Source organism: Solenopsis invicta, chromosome 14 (genome assembly GCF_016802725.1).
Source record: "Solenopsis invicta isolate M01_SB chromosome 14, UNIL_Sinv_3.0, whole genome shotgun sequence".
NCBI lineage: Eukaryota > Metazoa > Arthropoda > Insecta > Hymenoptera > Formicidae > Solenopsis > Solenopsis invicta.
Genome location: NC_052677.1, coordinates 17,455,801 through 17,480,294, shown reverse-complemented (window position 1 = coordinate 17,480,294; position 24,494 = coordinate 17,455,801). Strand labels below are relative to the sequence as shown.

At 38.0% G+C, this 24,494-nt stretch overlaps 1 protein-coding gene across 3 annotated transcripts in view; it reads right to left on the bottom strand.

Annotated features, from left to right (window-relative positions):
* LOC105207694 (MOB kinase activator-like 2) overlaps positions 1-24,494 on the bottom strand; it is a 26,945-nt gene extending 2,451 nt beyond the window's left edge. The window contains exons 1-2 of one of the 3 annotated variants that reach the window (XM_011177277.3): positions 23,363-24,494; positions 575-829 (exon numbers count right to left, since the gene is read on the bottom strand). In XM_011177277.3, the coding sequence (XP_011175579.1) occupies positions 575-829; positions 23,363-23,514 (407 nt within the window). In that variant the 5' untranslated portion in view covers positions 23,515-24,494. Of the gene's footprint in view, positions 1-574; positions 830-3,703; positions 4,472-23,156; positions 23,324-23,362 lie in introns of those variants that run through there. The other 2 variants (XM_011177278.2, XM_039457452.1) reach the window with 2 other exon arrangements.

Here is a 24,494-nt window from a genome sequence, read left to right as displayed (position 1 = left end):
ATCAAACTTCCAGATTGCGTTGATGAAAGACGCTAGCTTTCTGTCGGAAACACACAAATAGCAACGTAACTGTGCATTTAGTAAAGATCGTTTATATAGAAATCGGGAAATAGGAAGCACGACGAAAATTACCAGTGCGTCAAAAGAGTCGAATAGATATTTCCAGTGAAAGTGCCCATTGAAAAAGACACTAATTGCAGGGAAAGAATATTTCGTTGAAGTAAAAAATTTAACTGGGTACAGACCTGAAAAGAATTTTGTCGAATCATCAAAATAATTGTAAAGGATTTTCAAACACGCAATGTAAAAAAGAGTATGTAAAATTTCATAAATAATATGAGTAAAAATTACACAGTTTATAATGAAAATATAATTTTTAGTGTGGACAGTACTGCAAAAAGTTTTGACATTCTAGCAATCAGCTTAAACATGTCACATAATTATTCCGTTGGTCTAACGAAATTATTTTCAGATTTGTATCCAGCTAAAATGTTTAAGCTTCAGCAAAACCGTTCTTTCCACGTGAACGTTCTCGGAAACTTTTTTTGGAGCTCGGGACGTCACGGACACGTACCTTAAGCCGGGACCGGTCATGTCGGGACAGCCCGTCATGGTGCAGAACTCGGATATCGTGCCGTAGACGAGATTAATATGGTCGAACAATGCGAGAGTGTGCGACGCCAACCACTCGTTGTAATCCAGGCCGGGCGGTAGGTCCACCAGCATCCTCAGGTCCAGCTCCGGTAACTGCCTCTCGAGGGCGGCCTCCTCCAGGTACAATTTCGGATCCTCCGTGGTTCCCGCATCCTTCTCCTTTCGTCTGGCCTTTCTGCAAAACGAGAGAGCGGTCGCACGATTAGCGAGAGACGAGCCTGGGAAGGTTTTCCTTTTCTTCCCCAAAAAGTTCAAGCCAATCAAGCAGGATCACGGGTGTCGCGTGTAAGAGGCGCAAATATATACATGTAACACAACGCAGCCTGTGTATGTATGTGTGAGTGGATGAGATTAATGGACACGCTGTCCGAAACCAAATTGATCTGGTTGGTTCTTGGAGAGAATCGATTTTTCTTTATACATAGAATTTTATTGTTTTATGAAAACCGAAGGGTTCACGATTACGTAAGTTTGATTTTGAACAGCTTGTACAGTGATAAGAGAATACTTGCAAGAGGAGCGAGAAAAAATCGCGACTTTATTATAAAACTAACGAGTACACACAAAGAGAGAAAATGACTTTAAATTAAAATTACAAAAATATGCCAATCATAAATATAAATATAAATGTAAATAATAATGTTATAAAAACCGATTAGAGAGAGCGCAGTATCGAATGCGTTGTGCGCCGTTTAGAGAAAATTTCTGGGAAAGTTAACGAAAGAAGAAATTTTTTTTACCACGCATCACTATTGTCGGTTCATAGACACGCTAATTTGCGGTCTTCGGATTGACCGGAACAGATTGAACAAAACGTTTTGTCTTTAATCAACTGACGCGAATTCATTAATCAAATCGGCGAATTATCGGATTTGCGCGATTACCCTCGGCGCTTCCCGAGTCTATTCAATTTGTCTTTAATTTATCAGCGGAACCGAGCATTGTGTTTCTCACATCGTTCTCGAAAACGAATTAGACTCTTCTGCATAAATAAGACGCTAGAAAAAGTTTCCAACAACGTTTAATTAAAAATCTTTCGATAGAAGATTTTTAATTAAACAAGATAATATTGCTCGATGGAAAACCGGAAATAATTATAAAAATTGATTGATCCAGTGCGCTATTATCGTACGCAGAGATTTCTTTCTCTCATGTCGCGTTTGCCAGTAATACAGCGCCAACATCATAATATATAAAGCGCTATATTTTCAATATGTATTAATATACAGAATGTTCCATACACACGCACACGCACACGCACACGCACACGCACACACACACACATGTATGAAATTGAGATAATAAATAGAATAGAATCTTATTATTACGTGCGTGCAAAAGGTTTGGCGCGTATATATCAAATGAAGTTAAAAACAAAATTGTATAATTTTATAGCATTTTTATATCACCTGAAACAATTGTCACTTTTTTTATCCAGGAAATAAGAAAAAGTTGCTGAATGCATATTACTTTTCTAAATCGTATCTCTTCAACGTTTTTTTTTTATATATTTTATTCATATGAGCAACACTAGGTGACAAAAATATGAATAATATAAAAAATATAAATTAATTAAATATATTAGATAAAAATTCAACAGATTTTATTTTGTTTTACGCATGCTGGTCAATTTATGCAGCTAATAACAATGTAATTATGTAATTTTATATTGAATTTTTATATCTTCGTCAAAGACTTAATGCAGAATACTTTATATTCATTTTATATACATATTTATACATTATGATTAAATCGAAATTTTTATAAAATTTATCTAGGTTTTTTAAATATTACTATAAATTTTATTGCAATAAATAATTTAATATTAAATTGAAAATAATAAATTAAATTAATAATTACTGTTAACATATATCAATAATAATTAATATGAAAAAATATGTCAATTGCAAAAAAACCAAGTCAGTTTTATTTCGTCGTTTTTATCTTTCCGTTATCGCTGTTTATTAATTATTAAATTTTGTTTTCAATAAATTATTAATAAAAGAAGTATTGGTTAATGATTCAATTTTTAATTATTTTAATTCATAAATTTGATTTTAAAGACGATACGATTTAGAAGACCCATAAGCATGACTTAGGCGGTTGTCCAAATGAATCTCGCACCTTTTGCAACATGTTGCAAAACTTGTAAATTAATTTGCTATTGGTGAAAAATTAAACATTGTTGTAATAGATACCTGAATCATCAAGCTACAATTTCCAATGTTCATTTACATACAAATCAGTGTACCATATAGAAAATATGATAAAATATAACGTAAGCATACATTCTCCCTTAAATTTGTTAACTGCTTTTTCAAAAAAATTAGAAAAGTCTCGCCTCACTTGAAAATAGAAAAATGGCAAATTTGTTTGCACCAACTTAATAATAATAATAATAATAATAATAAATATCAAGATAATTCCAATCAATGTGAATCGCACACGAAACTAACACAGAGAGGTGTTCTTGTCTGTACGTGAGAACTATAAACATAAACGACTGGTTTTCGGCTCGAGCTTGATCAGTACGCTGCAGCAGCCGCGTCGCACATTCAGCTTCCTGCCAGTGAAAAATGCAATTACATGCAATAACGATAGCAGCGATGTTCAGCCACGTCTACACGGCCCAAAGCGCGCACAAATCTCTCTCTAAAGAAAAGCGCACATGCTCCTGGAAAGAAGCTGCATCTCCGCGTAGAGGAAAAAGGGCTGACGTAAGCCAGCCGAAATATGCAAATTCCATCGTCGCGGCGTCGTCCATGACGTGTATCTCTAATCGCGTTACAACAGTCATCTCGTTGCAATTGTAATCGTTTATGACGCTAGGAACGCCTCGGGGGCAATTTATTACGGACACTCGATTCTTCCCATTTCAAGCCGTGTATATCTGGTAGATATAGAAGATATATAGAAGATGCGCTTTATTTAATTACACCGGGCTAATTTCACGTTACGGCACGCACATATGCACATATCTACACGATATCGTTTGCGGGGTTTACAGGAGGACGCGTGGGAAGGGTCGGAGGGGACAGAGGAAACTCACGCGACTAACTCGCCGAAGAGCCTGATCTTCCTGTGGCAGGTGTCGAGCAGGGAGAGACGCGAGGAGGAGGCGCTGCTCGAGCTGCCGGCGCCGGCACCGGCGCCGCCGTGGTGCACCGGCGTCGGCGGCGCCGAGACGGTGGTGGCCGAGGACGCCACCGCGGCCGCCGCTGCCGCGGCGGAAACGGACGCGGAAGCGGAGGAGGGCTCCCGCAGGACGGTGATGGCACCGCGCGCTGGTGAGCGTAGCATCGTCGTCGTCGTCGTCGTCGTCGTCGTCGTCGTCGTCGTTGTCGCGATCGTCGTCGTCGAGGACGATCTCCTCGGCGCACCGCCCTCGTGCCCGAGGATCCGCTCACGCACGCTGGGTAGGCACCAAATCTTGTTCGTTTGTCATCGAACGACGGCCAGCACGCGCCGGGACAGCTTCCTCCGACGGATCCCTCGGGTGCGTTAAATAATTATTATATACTTCGATATCGAGGACGGAATGTTCGTGTGGGACGAATTTCGATGAATCTTTTTTTCGGCACACTTGCTCTCCGTTAACGGCAGGTCTCGCTCGGATCCCCTCGCATCTAGCAGACTTTGATTTCTTCTAACGAATTTTTCTCTTCCCCCAATAAAGATTTTTTTTCCCCTCTATTCCCCTCGGCGTTCTTCTTCTTCCTCTTCTTGAAAATCCGTTCGTGAGACTCGTGCACTTTAAATGTGTTCTCGACTCTTATAGCTCCTGATTCTCCTAGTAATGATATTTTATTACACCGTGCTGAAAGGAACGAGGAGTCAGCGATCACTTAACATTCTCAGATCCTGATTTACAGATCTTGATTCTCCTAGCTGTGATATTTCTTTTTATACGCGCTACCAAGAACGAGAGACTGTGTCTCGCGCATGTTTACATGCGTTTGTCGTCCTTTTACGTTCGTTGGTAATTTTGAATTACTAATTCCGAGTGTCCATATGTGTGATTCCCTCGGATAATTCCTTCAAATTAAAAGCGGTTTAACTGAACTAATCTCGAGCTTTCCGAGTTAACTCTCGTTTGCCGTGTCCTTTATCTCAGTAGATCCGCTAGTAGCACCGAGGACGGCGACACCCGATGTAATCGAGAAGGAATAGCTCGCGGGAAGACGACGGAAATTGCGGAAGACATTCCTTGGAAGACAATCGATCCCATTTAGGGTAGTCGCGAAAGATCGTTCATCGTCAATCTGGAGCAAAATTTTCAACGTTCGCTTTCGGTGAACCGTTACGTGTCGAGGAGGTTGAATAATAATTCAAGCAGAGATCGCGTATGGCTGCCCTCTCAAAAAAATATTTTTCATATATTCAATCTTATTGCAACCTTGTATAATATAAAAATAAAACGATAGTGAGATAAGTGATACATAGATACATATTTAAGAAGAAATCGTGATACGTGCACCCAGAGAAACTGTATATTTAAATTGAAGAAACCATTTCTTTAAATTAGGTTTCTTTTTAATTAAAATGAAAGTACCTTTAAAAAAAAAATAAAAATTTGATTTCAAAAAATGATGTTATTAGTCTTTTTTAAAATTTGCGTTGCACAACGAAACAATTTCTTTAATTCTATAATCAAAAGAAACAATCGAGAAGTTTCTTTAAATAAAGAAATTCTTCTTTAACTGTACGGCGATGCATAAATTTGTCCGATTGAAATAAATATTTTTTGAATCGGAGAAACTCTTCTCCGGATATGGAAGAGTAATAGCATTGAATCCAGAAATCTTTTCCGTGGGTATATGGTGTGGATTAATGTACAACCGATAGACCCGATAGTTCCCATTCTGTTCAACGCAGTAGATACGCGAGTTCGTACGTATGAAATTATTATTCCCCGCGTATACTCTCGGGGAATTTACATTTCGGAGTATCAATAAATTTGCGTTTCTCTCCCCCTATTCTCACCCCGCTTTCTCTCTCTCTCTCTCTCTCTCTCTCCTCTATACGTATTCTCTCGGCGTGTCCTCGCCGCGAAAGATTCGGGCAATACGCGTCGCTGGCGCGACGCCAAATCTCTCATTTCTCGAGCTATCGTCGCGAGTTTGTCGCTTCGGTGTCTTTGAGGAACTGGGTTATCACGTATACACGTGCGTCCGTAACGCCGCGAGGAAAAATATGGTCGGGAGCCGGGGATCAGAGGCGAATTCCGGTCGGCTAAAATAGAATCGATGATCGCCTCGTGACGAGTTACCTCGTACAAGGGTGGAGAGTTCGAGCGCGAGAGTTCGTGCCTTAACTAACTTTTCGCGCGTGTGGAATTACGTTCCGCGTTATTCCGCAAAACGTGCGCCACAACTTGCGGCCGCTATCGTGCCACAAAGTTCGATATCGCGATTTTGTTGACGTTAATGAGCGCTGAATGTGGGAGAATTATCCGCCGAAATCTGACGCCGCGATATAAAATGCAGCATGAGGAATGAAGTAACGATATTTTAAATGCAATGTAAACGTAATAAATATTATTACCGCGATGTAAATTATTGCTAACGTAAACCGAAGAACGCGGTGCAAATAAACGCTCGCGCGTTTTCGTTCTGACAGACGTTCGTTTCACGTGTACTTTGCCTTCGTTCTTTTTTCTCTTTTTTTTTCATTCACGAGCGCCTGTTTTATTGGCACAAAGGTCCACATTGTTTCCGCGAACGTTGTTTCCTGCCGCGAGTTTATCGGTACAAAGGTAAAACGCGAACTTTGTGCTAGCTCTCATAACACACACGCACACGGCATAGGTCGACGGAGACTTGTGTTTTCTGAGATTAAAGCGATGCATGCAGTCACCGTTTCCTTTTTACGATCCGCTTTTCAAAGAAAAGTCGCCTGAGAAATGTCTTCAAAGATAAAGGAAAAAAAGGAAAAAAAAAGAATGTATAATGTAAAAAAAAAACCTCGAAGGCGCGTGTGTGTGTCACGCAAAATGATTTTATGGTAATTCACGTGGATTAAATAGAGATCTCTCAGCGACTCAGGCCCGCGACTATCTTCTTTTTTTTAATGATTTACAATTACGGCAAACGCCACAATTTACTGACAGTAACGAGAAATAACAGTGTGCACCGGGGGACTTATCAACCCGGTTAATCGCTCGAGCGGAAATTCGAATGTCGGTACGTCGCGAAGTGAATGAAATCGAGCCAAATAGCCGCCGACGATTTCGACCGACTCGCGACGGAGCCCTGACATGTGCGTCCTTGATCGTGACCCGAACGAGGTCACGTCGATCTTCGTCCAAAATTTAAATTGTGCAATCCGGGAATGTAGCTCGCCAAGCGAATTGGCGATTCGGAGGAAAAAGTTGCACGATTTATCCTTCCGACTCGAAATTTAATTAAAATTCGTAGGTTTCGTGTGTTTATATAAAAATCATGCATTATATATATTTGCATGAAAAATATATAAAATAGCATTTTTAAGATGTGAATAGAACATGCTGCCGAATTCGGCGATCTATTTCAACAGCACCACAATTGTTTTTTCCCGTGGGGTTTACATAACACCTGTATAGAACTGAATTCAGCTACTTCGATCTCGAGTCTGACAGAAATAATTCGTCACGGTAGGTCTCTCTGCGGGAATCCCGAAGGATCAGGTGGGTAAATAAAGGAGCACCTTATTTTCGCGGTCCCTATAGACGCACAAGCTTTCGAAAACCTGACGTTTTTCTAAAAAAAAAAAAAAGAGAAAAAAATTACGAGAATTTACAGGCAGAAGATATACGCGTCGGTCCATTTAACCTTTGGTTTCTACTGTTTCAAACATTTTTGTTCTCATCTTTCTTTCTCTCTTTTTCATTATATAATAATGATCTGTCTCATTTCCAGCTCTCTCAGAGGTAACAAATTCCACCTTTTTCCAGAACGTTCGTCGTGCAAAACGTAATGAAATTAGTTTGACGGTAAAGCGCTCGCAAAAATTTCTCTCCAATGTTAATAAATTTAAAAATGTATTGTTAAACTTTTTATATGTATTTTTGAAAAAAAGAAAAATAAATTTACATTTTTTTGTTTTATATATATATTCAAATTAAATATTAATTACGAATAAAAATAGCTCCGCGGCATTTTTATTTTTTGATTACAATAATTAAAAAAAAAAAAACTAAATTGACGATGATGATAGCGTTTATTTATCATAAATGAAGAATTTGATAATAATATCAAAGAAAAGAATTTAACAAAAAATGTCGCGGTACAGGTTTCTACCTCACTTGGTCTTCTTCAACTGCAATTATGATTTTAAATTCAATAACGTATTGTCAGTACAATCAAGAATTATCTACACTGAGAGAAAACAAAGTAGTTCTGGCAATTATAATTTGACAACTCAGAAATTTACTCGCCATTAATTTTACGAAGTAATAAGAACCAAAGTAGTACTAAATACTAAAAAAATATAGTCACTGCGACAATTTATGTGCATTACTAACTGAATTGGAATAGCAACTCAAATGCATTGCTGTTATACAAACTTCAAAAACAAATAAAGTATAATTACATTTTCTAACTTAAACAACTATTTCTTTGACACAAAACATAATGTCATATTGACTAATTAATCATTTGCTACAACACACTTTTTGCACTAACGATATATTTTTTGTCGAGATTATTTTGTGCAAGTATACAGAGTTATAAAGCCGATTAAGCGTTCATGTACTACGGGAATAATTACAAGAGCAGTGGAGAGATGTACAAGAAGCCTAAGTGCTAGGATTAAGAACGAACAAGTTTCCCCCGAGTTTAAATCTCAGCTGGCTCAATTTTTTCGTCACCTACATTTAGATTACTATTTTTCTGTAATTATCTAACAAGTGCATTGTACCGACCATATGTTATTGGATTTAAAACCACGATTGTAATTGATGAAGAAGACCAAGATAGAAACATGGACCGTGATATTACATGTTCTTTTCAAAGAATAACATCTAATTTTAAAATTTTTTATTTATGAGAAATAAACGCTACCATTCTCGTTAATTTGCTCATTGTGGCCTTTTTTTAAATTATCGTCGGTCTTTATATCGACGAGCTTGCATCTTTATCGTTACTCTTAATCACGCCGCATCAATGCGCTTCGTAGATCGCTATCACCGACCATATCACGGATCACGAGCGGAAAGACGGTTTTCTCCTTCACTTCCTTGAAAGAACGAAAGAGTCGAGAGGGGACGAAACGTCCGAGAGGGACATGACGCACGCACGTCGTCGTTGTGAACTTTCTATACGCGCCGACCGTACGCGTCGAACTGACCGTCGTCGTTCCTTGCCTCCCGCGCATTTCGCGGTCGCGAATCGGGATGAGAGGGACGACTTTTTCTCTTCTCTCCTTCGCGACCCGATCTCACGCGATTACGATGCGACGCGTCGCCGTCAAGCGCACGGACGCGACTGCCGAGATCGCAGCTCGATGGTCGCGGTCGTCGCGGACTCGTCGGCGCGGAGAAGGGCGGAAGGGAGTCGACCGGTTGAATCGCGCCGAAGTGCAAGCGCGTATTGCAGGGCCGATGCCCGGATATCAGGGAAACGCTCCTTCAGGTTCCCAAAAACGGCCGAGAAACAACGGAAAAACGTGGTTGATAATTCAGTAACAGAGCGGAGAAAAGCAAATTGCAAGCGTGGGACTTTGCATTTTTGATGGATTTATTGAGGGTACAGGAAGAGTTACTATGGGATGGAATTATTACAGCTCTCGAATGTGATTATTTAAAAGCAGCGACGAGATGTTGCTTCTCAATTATTCGGCTATGTGCGCAGGACCGAAGTGCACACTCGCGCATGTACATTTCTATCTGGTGAGCCATTATTCGAGACCGTTTCGTTCACCGCACATCACATGTGATATTAACGCGACCGCGAGATATGGGCGCGTTGATCTCCGTCAGATTTGACCTTCCCAGAGAGCTGGAAGGGATTACTATGATCGTGGAATGACCTACGACAAATAAATTACGATGCGTTTATACGAAGAGAGTTCATATTTATATTAAAAACTCTTTGGGGTGTTTAACAGAAAATGCAAATGTAGAATGAATACTTTCATCGAGTGCGATAAAATTTAGAAATATAGAGAGGATTCTGAAACAATATTAATGTATGTATTTCGTACATTTCCCTGTATTTATACAGGGAGGAAAAAGTTACTCTTTTGATTCAAATATGTTATTAGTACATATCAGATTTTTATGCAAGCTGCATATTTAAAAAAAATTTTTTTAGATTAAAAAATAAGATCAAAATAGAAATTTGCATTATTGGAAAAGCATATTTGCATGTTTCTGCATATTTGTAATAAATATTTGCATAAAAAATGTAATGTCTATAGTTATTAATACTATTCATATATTTTGCAATTAGCTCTCATCCGGACAAGAGTACAGCAAGCAGCTTTCAAAACGAAATAAAATGTGCATTAATTGTGTATTAATTAATGTATTTAAATTTATTTATTAATAATTTATTTCGTGCATTAGTTTAACTTTTTCTTTTTACCCAAAACAGATCCAAACAACTTCTACCTGGATACCTCTACATATTTTATATGGAATTCTCTATACATATACATCCGTCATATACCTTTTTCTATCAAAAGGATATCCATATGTATTTTGTATAAGAATTCAAATATTTATTGAATGCCTGTTAGTATCAAAGCCCGATTGCTCGAATCACAGCCATTCCGAAAAAGTTATTAACAAAAAATTAAATTAGATTAAAAATGACTAGAGCATAAGAAATTCCACTGAAGCATAAAAAATTGCTTTACAAATGAAATGGATGTCCCCATGATCAATATGCAAGGGTTAAATATCATATATTCAGACAGCACACAATAGTTAATAACATTTTGTGTAAAGATTTTATAGTTTCTTTCCTTCGTGTATATAAAATATTTATATAATATATAGAAAAGTAAATAGTAATAAATATTTATTATAAATATTGTGTGCTGTCTCGGAATACGTAGAGCTACTAGAATAGTCAAGGGTGGGATGTATCTGCTTGCTTAAGTTACGTTATAAACAGATTGGGAGAGAAAAGGAGAGAGATTGTAAAATAAAATATATCAAAAAACTCATTTTGCCGCATTTTTGTCGCGTAACACACTGTGCCGCGCACTCGTAATATAATATATTTCCGGTATTCATAATAGAGACTGTCACTGGAAAATCGAAAAATGTGCAAGATATGAAAAAAAAATATATATAAAAATAATTCAAATTTTATTTCAAATCTATATATCTTGAGATAAAAACTGTAGCATCTGCAAATTACAAGCTCGAGTGGAAGCCCATTTTTCTTCAATGAACAAGTTATTTATAGCGAACAGCGATCAATCGATGGATGCAGAAGCCAGAAATACTTAACCAGCGTGTGCATACGTCGAAAAAGGGCTCAGTTGTCGAACGAACGCCAATTTCAGTCGCAAAATCGAATTAACTCGGACACGCCACTTCGTGTCCGCAACGATCGGATGTGCGTCGCGCGTGTAGACACAAAAGTGCGACACCCTCGCCATTTACTCTTTTCCTCTTGACGACGAGGGAAACGAGATATCCGACAAATTGTCAAATGGAATTAGTTTCTCCGGTTTCGGCCGGTCGGAACACCGGCCGAATTTTCGGAGTCACGTCCAGGGCAGCTCAATTTATTCACAAGAGGGCGGTAAACTTATTCGCATTTTTTTCCACCCCTTCGTACCTCGTTGCACCCTTCTCCCTTCCTCTCTTTTCCCGCTCAAAGCTCCTAATATGTGTCGCGCTTCAAAGGGACAATCAGGTGCGCACGAAGGGGGAAGGGTAGGAGAGAAGAAAAGCAGAGATAACAAGGGGGAAGAGATCCGTCCATTGTGAAGGGCGAGGGATAGCGAAGAGGATAAAAAGAGAGAGAGAGAGGGAGGGAGAAGAGCGAGGCAGGCGCGCGAGGGCGGCAATGCGACGGTGGTTGCGCCATCACGGCGGCGGCGTGCGTCGGATCAGCTGTGAGTCGGGTAACACTAGTCAGCTGACTGTTGGACGGACAGCGGGCCGCGCGTGGTGCGCCGGCGGCAGTAAGGGGGTGGCGGCACCCCGACTCTGCGACAATCAATATTCCGCTCCGCCCCCGCCGCCCTTTCGCTCCGCGCAGCGCGCGTCTCTCCCTCGCTCCGTCTCTCCGATCATCTCTCTCTCTCTCTCTCTCTCTCTCGAATCATGCGTCGCTTTTCGAATCGGCTATCAAAGCCCCGATCGATCGATTTCACGCGATTATTTCGCTAAATCATTAACGGCACGCTCCGAAATACTTTCGAATTCAGATGGAGAACGAGCGTGCAACGAGGGAAGATCGCTCGGCTACGAGAGCGCTCACGTTTCGCGCTTTTAATTCTATAACAAACGTCCTTTCTCCCCCTGCCCCCGAGCTACCGCGAAATATTTTCATCGCTTGCGATTACGCGATTTGAGCGAACCGCTTCCAGGATGTGTAATCTCTCGAAGATCAAAGAACACGAAAATATCCGAATAACCGTATATTTCAAGAAATTCCTTTTTTTTTAGCTCCCATACGTTTGAAGAAGCGTGCACGAAATTACAACGTGTTCGGACATGTCTATTTCCGCTGCCGGAGAATTATATTCAAATGGTCGATGATGCAGCGCGCCTCGAAATAGCGAAAAGAAATAATTCGTTTGTTATGTCATCGCCGCACACGGCGATAGGCGGGAGCGAAAATCGACAGACAGACTCTCGCTCACTACGCGACGAGAGACTTGCTATCTTCCAGCGACTGCTTCAGACAATAAAAGCTCTTCATACGCAATCGTTCAATGGATGCTGATTGGAAGGTACTTCCGCGTTCTTATCAGATAGAGACTGGAAGACTATCAAACATGGTTACACCTGGCAGAGATAAAGGAAGATGCTGTATCGATAATTACCAGGAGATTATCCGACGGTTCCGGCTGTGGATGGTAATCCACGACGGAAATTACGGCGGAAGGCACAAGGCCCTCGAGATTAGACTTCGCGGTCTTCACGTTGAGTCCTTTAACGAGCGAAAGCCAGCGAGATAACGATTGAAGCTGGAAACCAGAGAGCCTCGAGGTCGGGACCAGCGGCACACTAGCTTCGACAGCGTCCGGGAAATCGCATTCACGGGGAAATAATTATTGAAACAATCGACGCGAGAGGATAGGGGGTTGGTTCGGGGATGGGCCGGCGCCAGGCGCCATCGGAACGGTGGTAACCCTCTTCTCCGGGATTACATCCTTACAGGATCGATGGACGGCGCCTCGAAGGCGCCTCTGCGTGACGTCATGACGCTACCCCATCGACAAACATTTCCCTTGCGTTTGTTTACTCCCCGTCATGCGCCCACCACTCCCGCGGGGGCGATTCGCCAAGGAACTCTCTCGCGGGCTACGCGTCGTCTCGACCTACGTCCTTGTTGACGTCCTGACGGACGGTCATAGCAGATGGCCGCAAAGAGTACAAAAATAACGTTTCGCATACGCGCAGAAAAGTGATGTTTAATTTTAAGACAATAAAACCTTTTCAACTCCTTTTCGCCTCCGTTTTTTAAATAATTCGGTTTTAAACAATGTTTAGAGATTAAAAAAACTAATGTCTATTTCCACTAATGTAAATTAACTTTGATCTCAGTTTAACTTGTTCTTTGTCTTCTAGCTTTAATTCAAATAATTGAAACAAGATAAAGAATAAGATAAACCGAGATCAAAATTAATGTACATGGTGGACATGAACATAAAACGTTTAAAACTGAAATCTTTAACAGCTTTAAATACTTTATGTTCCTTTTCACCAATGTAGATTAACTTTGATCTCAATTTAACTTGCTCTTTATCTTCCTTTAGTTCTAAGAATTGTAAAGAGATAAAAAGTGAGTTAAACTAATTGTAAGATTAAAGTTACTCTACATTGGTATAATAGAAATGAACACTTGTGTTTTAAATCTAAATATCGTTTAGAACTATTTTTAGATATTTAGACAACGGAAAATAAAAAATTAAAATAAAAAAAAAACAATTTAATATTTCTTGAAATATTAAAAGAAACATGCGTTGTACCACATATATTATAAAAAAATATATGCATATAATTTTCCATTCTAAATTAAGAGTGGCAAGCAGATAAAGTCACTTTCGCTTTCACAGATTGGACAAATTCCGCACTGCGCGCCAATCTGACGCTTCCTCCTCGCACAATCGACCTGCGTGCAAACACTTCCGCTCAGAAGGAGATTTTCCCGTCTCTCTTGCAACGCGGCATGGCCGGCGTGGCACGACAGTTTGCGGTTCGCCTGTGGTTTCCGCGAAACCGGCCTTCTCGTCGCGTCTCGCCGCGCCTGACGTCTCCTAGCCGGAAGTCCATTAATCGGTTCGCGTTTCGTGTCGCCCACGAAACTGCCCCTCCTTTGCGTGTCGAATGCTCAAGATGAAGAACTCCGAAATACAGAGCGAATTTTTTAATATAGGGTAACTGTGCCAATTACTGCCGCTCTAAGTACATGTAAAATGCGATTCACTCGATAAAAGTGTTTAATTTCAAGATATTAAAATATTTCGTTTCTGTTTCAATTTTTTAAGTACTTAAAAATGTTTCAGTTTTAAACACTAAAACATTTAAACGTTGAAATCTTCAAGAGCTTTAAACGTTTTGGTATTTTAAATCTAAACCGTTTAAAACTAAAACATTTTTGAGTGTTTCAAAAATGGAGATAGAAATAAAACATTTTAATATCTTAAAATTAAACACTTCTTTTTTTTAAGTGTTGATACGCTTATTTTGTAGGTTTCTAAATATGTAATAAACATACTTTTTCTCAACAACATTCATGTAAAAACTTTAATATATACGCAAGGTAAAAGGAACAAGTTGAGTTAACATCGTGAATACTGCCTTCCTCCATACCCCCTTTCCCCCTCCCTTCGATTACGGCCATCTAATCTATCTAATCTATTTAATAGCCGCTCTATTACTGCCAACACATTTACTCATATTTATACGACAATCTTGGTCCATCATGAAAATGTTTTCAGTATATGACATTCTACTACTTTTTATTCTAATACTACAATTGAAAAAAGCAAACAGTAGTTAGTGGAAGAGAAGATATTATGGGGCACGTAGTTACGGCCATTCACATCTCCGTTATCAGGTGACAAATTCTAATAATTACTTTTTCAATTATTTGTTTTGTAGCCTGCCGTCATGCAGTGGCACCAATATGCCAATACGCAAAGTCGACATTTATTATGAAGCATTTTTACTTTCGTACATTTCAAAACTTTTTTAAAGTACGTTTTAACATTTAATTACACATACTTCCTCACTCTTTTTAACCTTGAGCGTATTTTATCACTATAGACGTAGGATACATGTATCCTACGCCTGTGATTATCATACAGATGTATGTACACTCAAGTTTTTCTTATTTAACTTTTTATTCAGCTGTACAGTTGTGCAAAGTCGAGTTGTGCAAAGTTAAACAATAATATAGAAGTTTGTTAACGTAAGCCTTTTGCGTACTGACATCTCAGCGGCCTAACACAAACTTTTTTTTAAAGTTTTTATATCGAAGTAATTATTCAATAAATTGACTGTTGTTACTATTTATTTAATCTGCAGTTTGGTTTGTATTATAGATTTTCAATATTACAGTATAGTATATTTCTGGAAGACTTGTGTACATACATAAATTTGAAAATATTCTACAATATTTTTTTTATTCTGAATAAATATATAATTTTACAACAAAAGACTGTATTTTTTTAATTAAAATCAATTTTTTTAAATTAAGTCTTGTAGTAGGCTATATTCCCACCCCCTGTCTCTGTTCGATCCATTCTAAAGCTACATTTTTATAAACAATATTCGATGTGATAAGGTTCATAATTTTAAGTCTAGAATCTATTGAAAAACAGTTTGATGAACATAGTCGTTAAATTTCCAATTTTAAATATTGATTATTAACAAAGTTATCGTATAAAATGTAAATAAATGGCCATAATACTACCTTCTCCTCTACAGTTATCCTAGCAAGCGAAAAATATCGTAATGTGCATTCGCGATTGTACAAACGATATATAATAACAACGCCTTCAGCAATTAATCGATTGCGCGAGAGTATAGTAAGTTGCCGAGCAAACACGTTAAACGCGTTAAACCAACTATGACGCCGCAAAAAAATCCAGATGAAGGTAATAGCCAACGGGTTTTTTTTTTCTACCGTGACATTGCCACAATGTCAGTGTCACTATGTTAATCAGCCTAATGAAAACGTGTGATCCAATTCAATCGCGCGTGCCACACGACAGAAACTGGCACGCTATTTGCCAGCGAGATAGTCTTTCATCAATCCGCTCGGTTTCATTTCGCTTAGAGCCAAATGAGCCATCAACAGCCTCGCGCGTTTCGGGAACAAACGTCACGCAATTATTATACTTTGATGTGTCATTATCATGCGCGGCGCCACTAGATCATAATACATCCCACGTCTCTCCCTCTTTCATCACCCTGTAAATATTAAAATGCAGAAACCAAAAGCGCACGTGCATAAACTGATTACTCTTGTGAAAGAAAATATTTTCGCGTTTCGATTTTCTCTTAATTACATTGAGAGTATAAAAAACAAGTGTTTAATTAAAAAAAAAAAAGATATTAAAATATTTTATTTTTATCTCCAGTTTTTAAATACTTGAAATTTTAATTTTAAACGGTGTTCACGCATTTAAAACATCAAAATGTTTGGAGATTATATTTTTAGACGTGTTAGTTAAAACCGGAGACACAAATAAAACATTTTAATATCTTAAAATTAAATATGTTTTTTTTAAAATGTTTTATGTATGTGTTATATTGTGACTATAATTGAATAATTCAAATAATACGGAGAACTCAGTTTTTATAATTAATACTACTGTAATTAGTAATAATAGCAGACAGTGAGCTAACAAAAAAAGTTGTAATTACCATAATTTAAATGTAGATAGTACCTAACCAAAAATAGTTATCAATTATAGTTATTTTTGATGTACATTATATTTAAATTATGGTAATTAACCTTTTTGTAAGTGTAACACATTGTATTGCATGTTATTATTACTAATTACATTATAGCAGTAATAACTATAAAAATGAAACCCCTAATTACAATTATTTTAATATTCACTTATAGTCACAAATATCAAATACTTTTTTCCTCGAAGATATTTCCTTTTTAATGATGTCTTTTAATAAAGTCTTATAAATTGAGATTTACACAAGTGCTCGATCACGTTAGATTCTACATCAATTGGACATGGTCGTCGAGATTAAGAATCGAGGTCATGTCATCGCCGTCTTAATTCTGCTATCGATCTAAATGGAAGATATCGAAGTGTGAAACTTGCCCATCCAATAACACTTCGCCAAGTGCAAATATTGACGTAGCCTTAATCGTATGCTACATTACGCTGTCGAAATGCGAAAAGGCATAGATATGTAAGATATTCCCCCAAAAATATGGTCTCCTTAAGAAGACGCATTCATTCGATCAAATAGAAGGAGTTACAAGCGTAGTATTGCAAATGCATATTTATTAAGATAAATGTTATCGAAGCAACTATGCTAAAAAAAGATACGATAAAAAAAGAGATATCTACGATTAATGTAAAAAAATAATAATAAGGTCTCTAAGCTATAAGTTATCGAAGTGACTATATCTATATATTATTGTGCTACATTCATAGTTCAATTCTCCAGTGGACGGTCGTATCTTTTGTAACATTTAACACAATATTGTTTGCAACTGCAACAGAATTCCTCAATATCACAATTCTTCTCGATTTTCAAATGGATAAATCAACTACGCCTCAGTACGCTCCAAAAGTAAAAGTGCATACTAATGGCGAAATATTCGATGATCGAGAAAGCCGTTTAATCGGATCGCTATTTCCACATTTTACCCATCGATGTAATAGATATACAATTCTGAACACGAAGATTAAATGGGGTGAATAACAATTTAGCCTTTATGTAGGGAAAAGATTCTCCTCTAATACAAACATGAACGTTGACATTTATTTACGTCATTCGAGAATTTATTCAGCTAGAATTCTGTTAAAGATACAACAGTGTGTTTGACAGTTTCTTTAATGTTGTGTCTCATATTTTATATTAATATTATTCGGATTACACTTACAAAATTAGGAACATTTTTTACACTTTTCAAAATTTTTTATATTTTATAAAGTTTTTAAAGTTTTAAAGCAAAACAAATATTATTTCAAAATCTCCAAACGACTGCTCGTGTAGTTTCTAAGAGAATAAAAGTTTAAATTAGAGTTTTATATATATGGCATCTATGACAAATGCATGGAACGATTAATATATCATGTTGCGTTACCTTTTAAAATACTTTGATTAATTCTGTTCATTATGTAGTTTTTTCATGTACAAAGAAAAAACTGATAAAAGTATATTTATGAACTAAAGAAATATTTTGGCAAACACTGTAAAAAAAGATTTAAAAAATTGTTACAAAAATGTTAATTAAAAAATAAATTGTTCTAAGATTCAAGGTGTAAATAAGTATTAAATCATCGCAAATTAAATATCTAAAATGTACAGTCACGTCTTACATTTTTCATGGCCCAACTAAGAATATGCAATATATAATTTTTTTGTATCAGATTATATCAAAAATATTAATTTAGTAAGTTTTACGTAGTTAAAATAGTATTGTCATAGAATCTAAATATATACTAAAATTTTAAAAATTATATCAATGAGATATATTTACAGCAATTATACCAATTATTCTTAAATATTATTTAAAGTTATCAAACTTTTTACAACAAAAACTTGTATAAAACCTGAATTAGCACTTGAAAAAAATTTTCCTACTCTAAAATTAATGCTATTTATCTCCTTAAATGTTTAATGTATATATGCATTTCCGGTATCACGACCTTTTGTTCTTTATGCATCGCTTGTTCGCTGCAACAATGACGTAACTAAAAAATTGTCATTGTTCAGTTGTCTGCAAAAAAATTTTGATGAGAATTCAACATATTAAATGAAAAACTGCATATTGGTACTTTTATTTCTCAATTATCATGCAAAAATCTTGATTTAAAAATGGTATTGCAAAATGTTAATTCAAAACGTTTACGTTGCTGAAACTTGGTTTTTTGAATTATGTCCTTGGTGTAGCAAATAAGCGATGCGACCTTCCTTCTTTTCCATTTGATCACTTTAACAACCTCCCTCAAGGAGACCACTTTTTCTCCAGGGACGCTCTATATATACGCGAAGCGGCGAAAATGGAGTTCTATTAGCCATCCACGCATTTGAATCTTAATTCGCGTAAAGACTTTTTAATTTTAAGCTGCCTTGAAACTTAAATATACTCTCGCGCTAATTAAGTCTTCGGCAACTTTGCCAGGGAAACATCGGCTGAAATTTTATTCGTACGATAAAATGCTATATATATAATGCGCATAAGTACGCCAGTACAAGGATCGATAATTAATCACAGTGATGTTTGCCATGTAATAAAGTTAACGTTCGGTTAAATTTTGATGTATAATTTCCGACTCTTTGCGCGGTTACCCGAGACTAACAGATATCGTACGTGGTATTTGCGCACGGACTTAATTACAATTTTCATTTCGAGGAGGCTATCTCCCGCAGCCGTCGTTGTGTAAACGAACGAGAATCCGTAATCTCCTTCATTCGGAACGCGTCGAGTCGTGACCCCGCGTCATGGTGGCCCGGGCTGGTTCAAAAATCCATAACGAGGAGGAAGGAAACACCACGTCAGGAAAGTGGAGCGTTTTGAGACCACGCACCACGCGCGGCAGCGTGCAACGAAAAAACCGGTATAGCGTACGAGCATCCTCGATGAGTTTCGAAAGCCGCAGGAGAGCGGTCCGGCCCTCTTTTTTTAACCGCACCGAGCTCACGATGACCGTGGGGCACGTGCTACGACACCGTCACACATATCCGCAAACGTAATCGCTGTCACACGATACGCGAATAAAGCCGCGATACGGCAGAGTTAATGTGGCTGCGAGACCTAGCGTGGTCTGAGCGCACCATGGAAAATCTATTGCGTTTTCAAGGAAATATTTTCTACGCTTAAAAAAAGGATTTTTATTTTAAACTATTTTTTCTGTCTCCATTTTTTTAATATTTAAAAATGTTCTATAATTTTAACGATTTGAATTAAAAAAAAAAAAAAAACATTTAAAGCTGTTAAAGATTTCAATTTTTAAACATTTTTGCGTTTTAAGTCTGAACGCCATTTAAAAGTAAAACATTTTTAGATATTTAAAAAAACAAAGATTAAAAACTTTTTTTGAGTGCACTAACAACATTTTTAATTTTAAGATATTAAAATGTTTTATTTCTATCTCCGTTTTTTAAATACTTAAAAGATTTTTAAATGCAAACTCTCGCAAATTATCAACTTAGTTAATTATGTTCTGTGATATATTGATCTTTCCATTTTACATATCTTTTATAAATTTGAGCAATGCAACACGATGACATTTTACGATTGACATACACTTGAGACTAAATGAAAGGCATCTTTACCAAAATGTGCATCAAACTAGGATTGAAATGCACGTATGTGCATTCAAATTACATGTGTGTAGCAATTAGTGTAACATACAATCAATAACTCACGCAGAAACAATGGCGTTGGCTCAGATAGACAATTTCCAAATTTAATTATTATCAAAACGTTTGAAATTGTTAAAAATTTCAATTTCAAACATTTTGATATTTTAAATCTAAATTCCGTTTAAAACTAAAATATTTTAATATCTTAAAATAAAACATTACTTGCTTGAGTCTGTCTACACTATCTGTCTAAACAAAATTTCAAGATGTTAAAATATTCTATTTCTATCTCCGATTTTAAATACTTAAAATGTTTTAAATGCAAATATCTCGCAAATAATCAACATCATTAATTACATTCTGTGATCCGTTGGTCTTCTTTTCATTTATTTATCTTTTAGAAATTCTAGCAACGAAACACGATGACATTTAACTTGAGAATGGACGGAGGATATAAAGACCTGTATCACTGCATGCACTGAAGAGGACCCGAATTAGTGTCGAAATGTATGCGCATTCAGTTCACATGTGTGTAATAATTAGCATGAACATATACTTAATTATTATTTTCGGAGCCGTAAGTATCGCTTGTTTTTTAAAAATGTTTTAATTTTAAACGGTTTAGATTTAAAACACTGGAACGGTTTAAAGCTGCTGACGTTTTAAATCTAAACACCGTTTGAACTTAAAAACATTTTTAAGTATTTAAAAAAATGAAGACAGAAATAAAATATGTTAATACATTAAACTTGAACACTTTTTTTTTAGTGTATCTGCTTAATATAGGCAGATATCCCTTGCATTTCCGTCTCTTTTGTGCCTTTCGAGATTATCTCGAGATTACAAACTCGTTCCAATAGAAGTTGTCTCTAAATTAATTTTAGTTTTCAAGGTGGATATTATGTCCGACGAAGCTTCGCACGTACCTTTCATTGTTTTCTAAAATACGCTTACGAGATAAACTCGACTTCAATCCCTTATACGCGATAATGCAAATTGTCTAATTAAATCGCAGACAATTTCTAAAGTCTCGAGATATTATTTAGTCGACGATTGTTCAGCGGAGATAATGTCGCGGGCTAAATACCGTACGTCATTAAAGTAAACGGCGAGAAGCAAGCTGTGCAAACTGAGTTTCCTGCGAGAAACAGTCGTCCGATAAGGCGTTTACTGTAGCTCCCGCACTCTACGCGGAGAGTCTGTCGTATTTTCCTCCCCCGGAGATTTATTTCGTAAAATTGTGCAAGAGCAGCCGTTCGCGTTTCAGCATCTCGATGCTCCTCGGTCACCTCCCGCCTAGCGAGAGTATCTCGCCTTCGACTCGGTCGAAAAGAGTAAAACCTGCAAGCTCGTTCCTTTCGCAGTGAAACAGCTTTACCGCCTGATAAAACGATTTTTCGTGTTTTCGCGGTCTGCAGCCTTCCGAGCAGCCTTCCCGTATCCCATTTACATTTTTTCATTCACCGCAATATCTCTCGCGAACAGATGTTGCGAAAAGGGATATACACTTTATTCGCATCCGGCCCTATCGTGTCTTATGAGAAAGATATGACCAGAATGCACTTCCTTTTATCGGACAGACACATAAATATCACTTCCGTTAAGCGGCATCGTCGTCCTTCAACGTGCGCGTGTTTCGTAACGATTTTAAAAAAAGGGGAGAAAAAAAATATCACGAGATGCTAAACTGCGAATAATCGCAAATGTCGCCACTTTGCGATGACGCAAGTTACCGAAGGATGAATTGCAGAAGATAATTGCTGGCGTTAGTTTTCCTGCGCATTACATTTTACGTCGTTAAATCGTTAACAAAAGTCCGTATATCAGCGATAGCAGCGAGACGGCGTATCTCTATCTTTCAAACGGAGATAACGGCGACTTATTTAAGTCGAAGGACAACGGCGTATGAAAAACCGTTCTTTCGCATTGAAATACAATGATTCGCGGTTCAGAATCGACCGTACGATGCTTTTCAGAATTGTGACGCATCCCGCACTGAGAAAAAAAAATTGTTCACTAATTTTTTTCAACTTTATCGAATCTCTTCAATTCAAGTATTTATATATTTAACTGATATACATCAAATATTTGAACTTCAGTTCGAATATACTTACATATTCAATTTAAATACATAAATGCTTTAACTGAAGAAATTTAATCGTGTTGAAAAAATGTAGATCAAGAGATTTTCAGTGGAGAGCGAAGCAAAAAATATAATTAAAATTTTGATGAGAAATTCAATCATTTTTAATTACTTTCATTTTTCAGTTTCTTACATTCGTTCGAAATAAAGTCATGAAAATTAATGTAAAACCACTTTCTATGCCTAGAATTTGCACTTAAAAAAGTTTGATAATAATAATCAAGTCCAGACAATAGTTACAAAAACTTTGAAATAATTTCAATTAAACGTTCGATTGATATAACCAAATATTTAGTAATATATAGTAACAGTTTAGTAATCGATAGGTTGCTATTACTGTGTTTGGTCGTTATTAATATAATTATTAAATATTACTGAATGTTTGGTTATATTAATAAAACATTTAATAAAATTATAAATCGCCAAAGCTTGATTATTACTATTTTTTTTCAGTGTAACATGTCCTTAATAACAGTTTTATATTTTTAACTATATGTAAGATTTGCCTCGAATTATATATAAAACAAAATATTTAAATATTTCTTTCCACCAGAAGTGAAGAATGCAACGAACTACTGACTTAACACTGTACGAGTTAAAACGGATGGAAAATTCCAATTTCGTAATACAGCTGACTCTAATCATGTTGGCTACCGTACATCACCGATAGATGAATACCTTCGGTAAACGCCAAATGCACCAAAATTGTCAGTGCATTTGGCATCAACTCTGATGTTCTGGGAAAGAGATGAAAACGAGAGAACGCTGACGTTATTGCCACTGACCACCAGCATAATCGACACGCATCGTCATCGATACGTACGTATAAGGACACACTGGTAGCGTTCGTCACATCGGGAGCGAGACAAGTAGAAGAAACTGACCTGCAGAAACACGTGACAGTATCCTCGACATCGATGGAGAGCGACGTCTCAATGGCGGAGTACTTGAGGACCTTCCTGTTTCCCAGTCCGAACATCGGGACGCGAGCGCGGCGGTACCAGGGAGGTGAGGGCGGATGATGGGCCTGGGGCATAAAACGGAGAGGGCGGAAAGGAAAAGGGGAGGGAGGACAGGAAAGCAAAGTAAAGAGAGAGAGAGAGAGAGAAGTAAAATATATATCTACTCCGCTCCGGTTGATTGGTCGGATTCACTCGGCCGGCCGCTAGGCCAGCAACGGAGCGCAGACTGACATAGCCGTTCTCCAGACAGCGAGCAGGCAGGCAGGCAGGCAGGCAGGCAAGCAGGCAGGCAGGCAGGCAGGCAGGCAGGCAGGCAGGCAGGCAGGCAGGCAGACAGGCATGCAGGCAGACCACCGTTCGCCAGGTACCACCACCGCGCGATCGTCCACGTCGCGGCCGTCCTCTCCACCGCCGCCGCCGCTGCCACCGCCACCGCGCTAGATAGAGAGAAAGCGGAAGAGAGAGAGGGGAAGACGCGGTTTATATCGCCGGAGGGAGAGAGGGTTCCGCCGTGTTTCAAAAGGAAGCGGAAAGATCAGCGGAAGGGAGACGGAGAGAAAGACGACCTGGGAGAGAGTAGTATCAGGGGCTTCCTCAGCTCAGAATATAAAGTCGCCGCTGTACTTCCCTCCCTGCCTCCCACGAAGTTCACATCCTCCGAACGAACGCGTCATAATGTAATTAACAATTGATCGAGCTGAAACCGAACAAGTTCCCTTCTGTTAGCAACAACGCAACACGAGATCGCCCGATCTCGGATTCCCAGTTGGGCACTTCGTTGTCTGTCCCTCGTCAAGGATTGTTCCCCCGGTGAGCAGCCGACAAAAAGAAGAGCCAGCAGAGATGTCGCGAGGGAATTAACTTGGACGAAGAACGATGGTAAAGAGTGTACTCGATAAACTAAAGTACAGAAGTGTCTCGAACAGAAAATCCTTCCCTCTCCCAACGAACGTGTGCACTCTAACGGAGCGAATGCGTTTGTAATGTTCGGAAAATGAAAAGCGAAAGTGATACCCATGCATTACGCGTACACGATATTTATAAATGCGTAAAT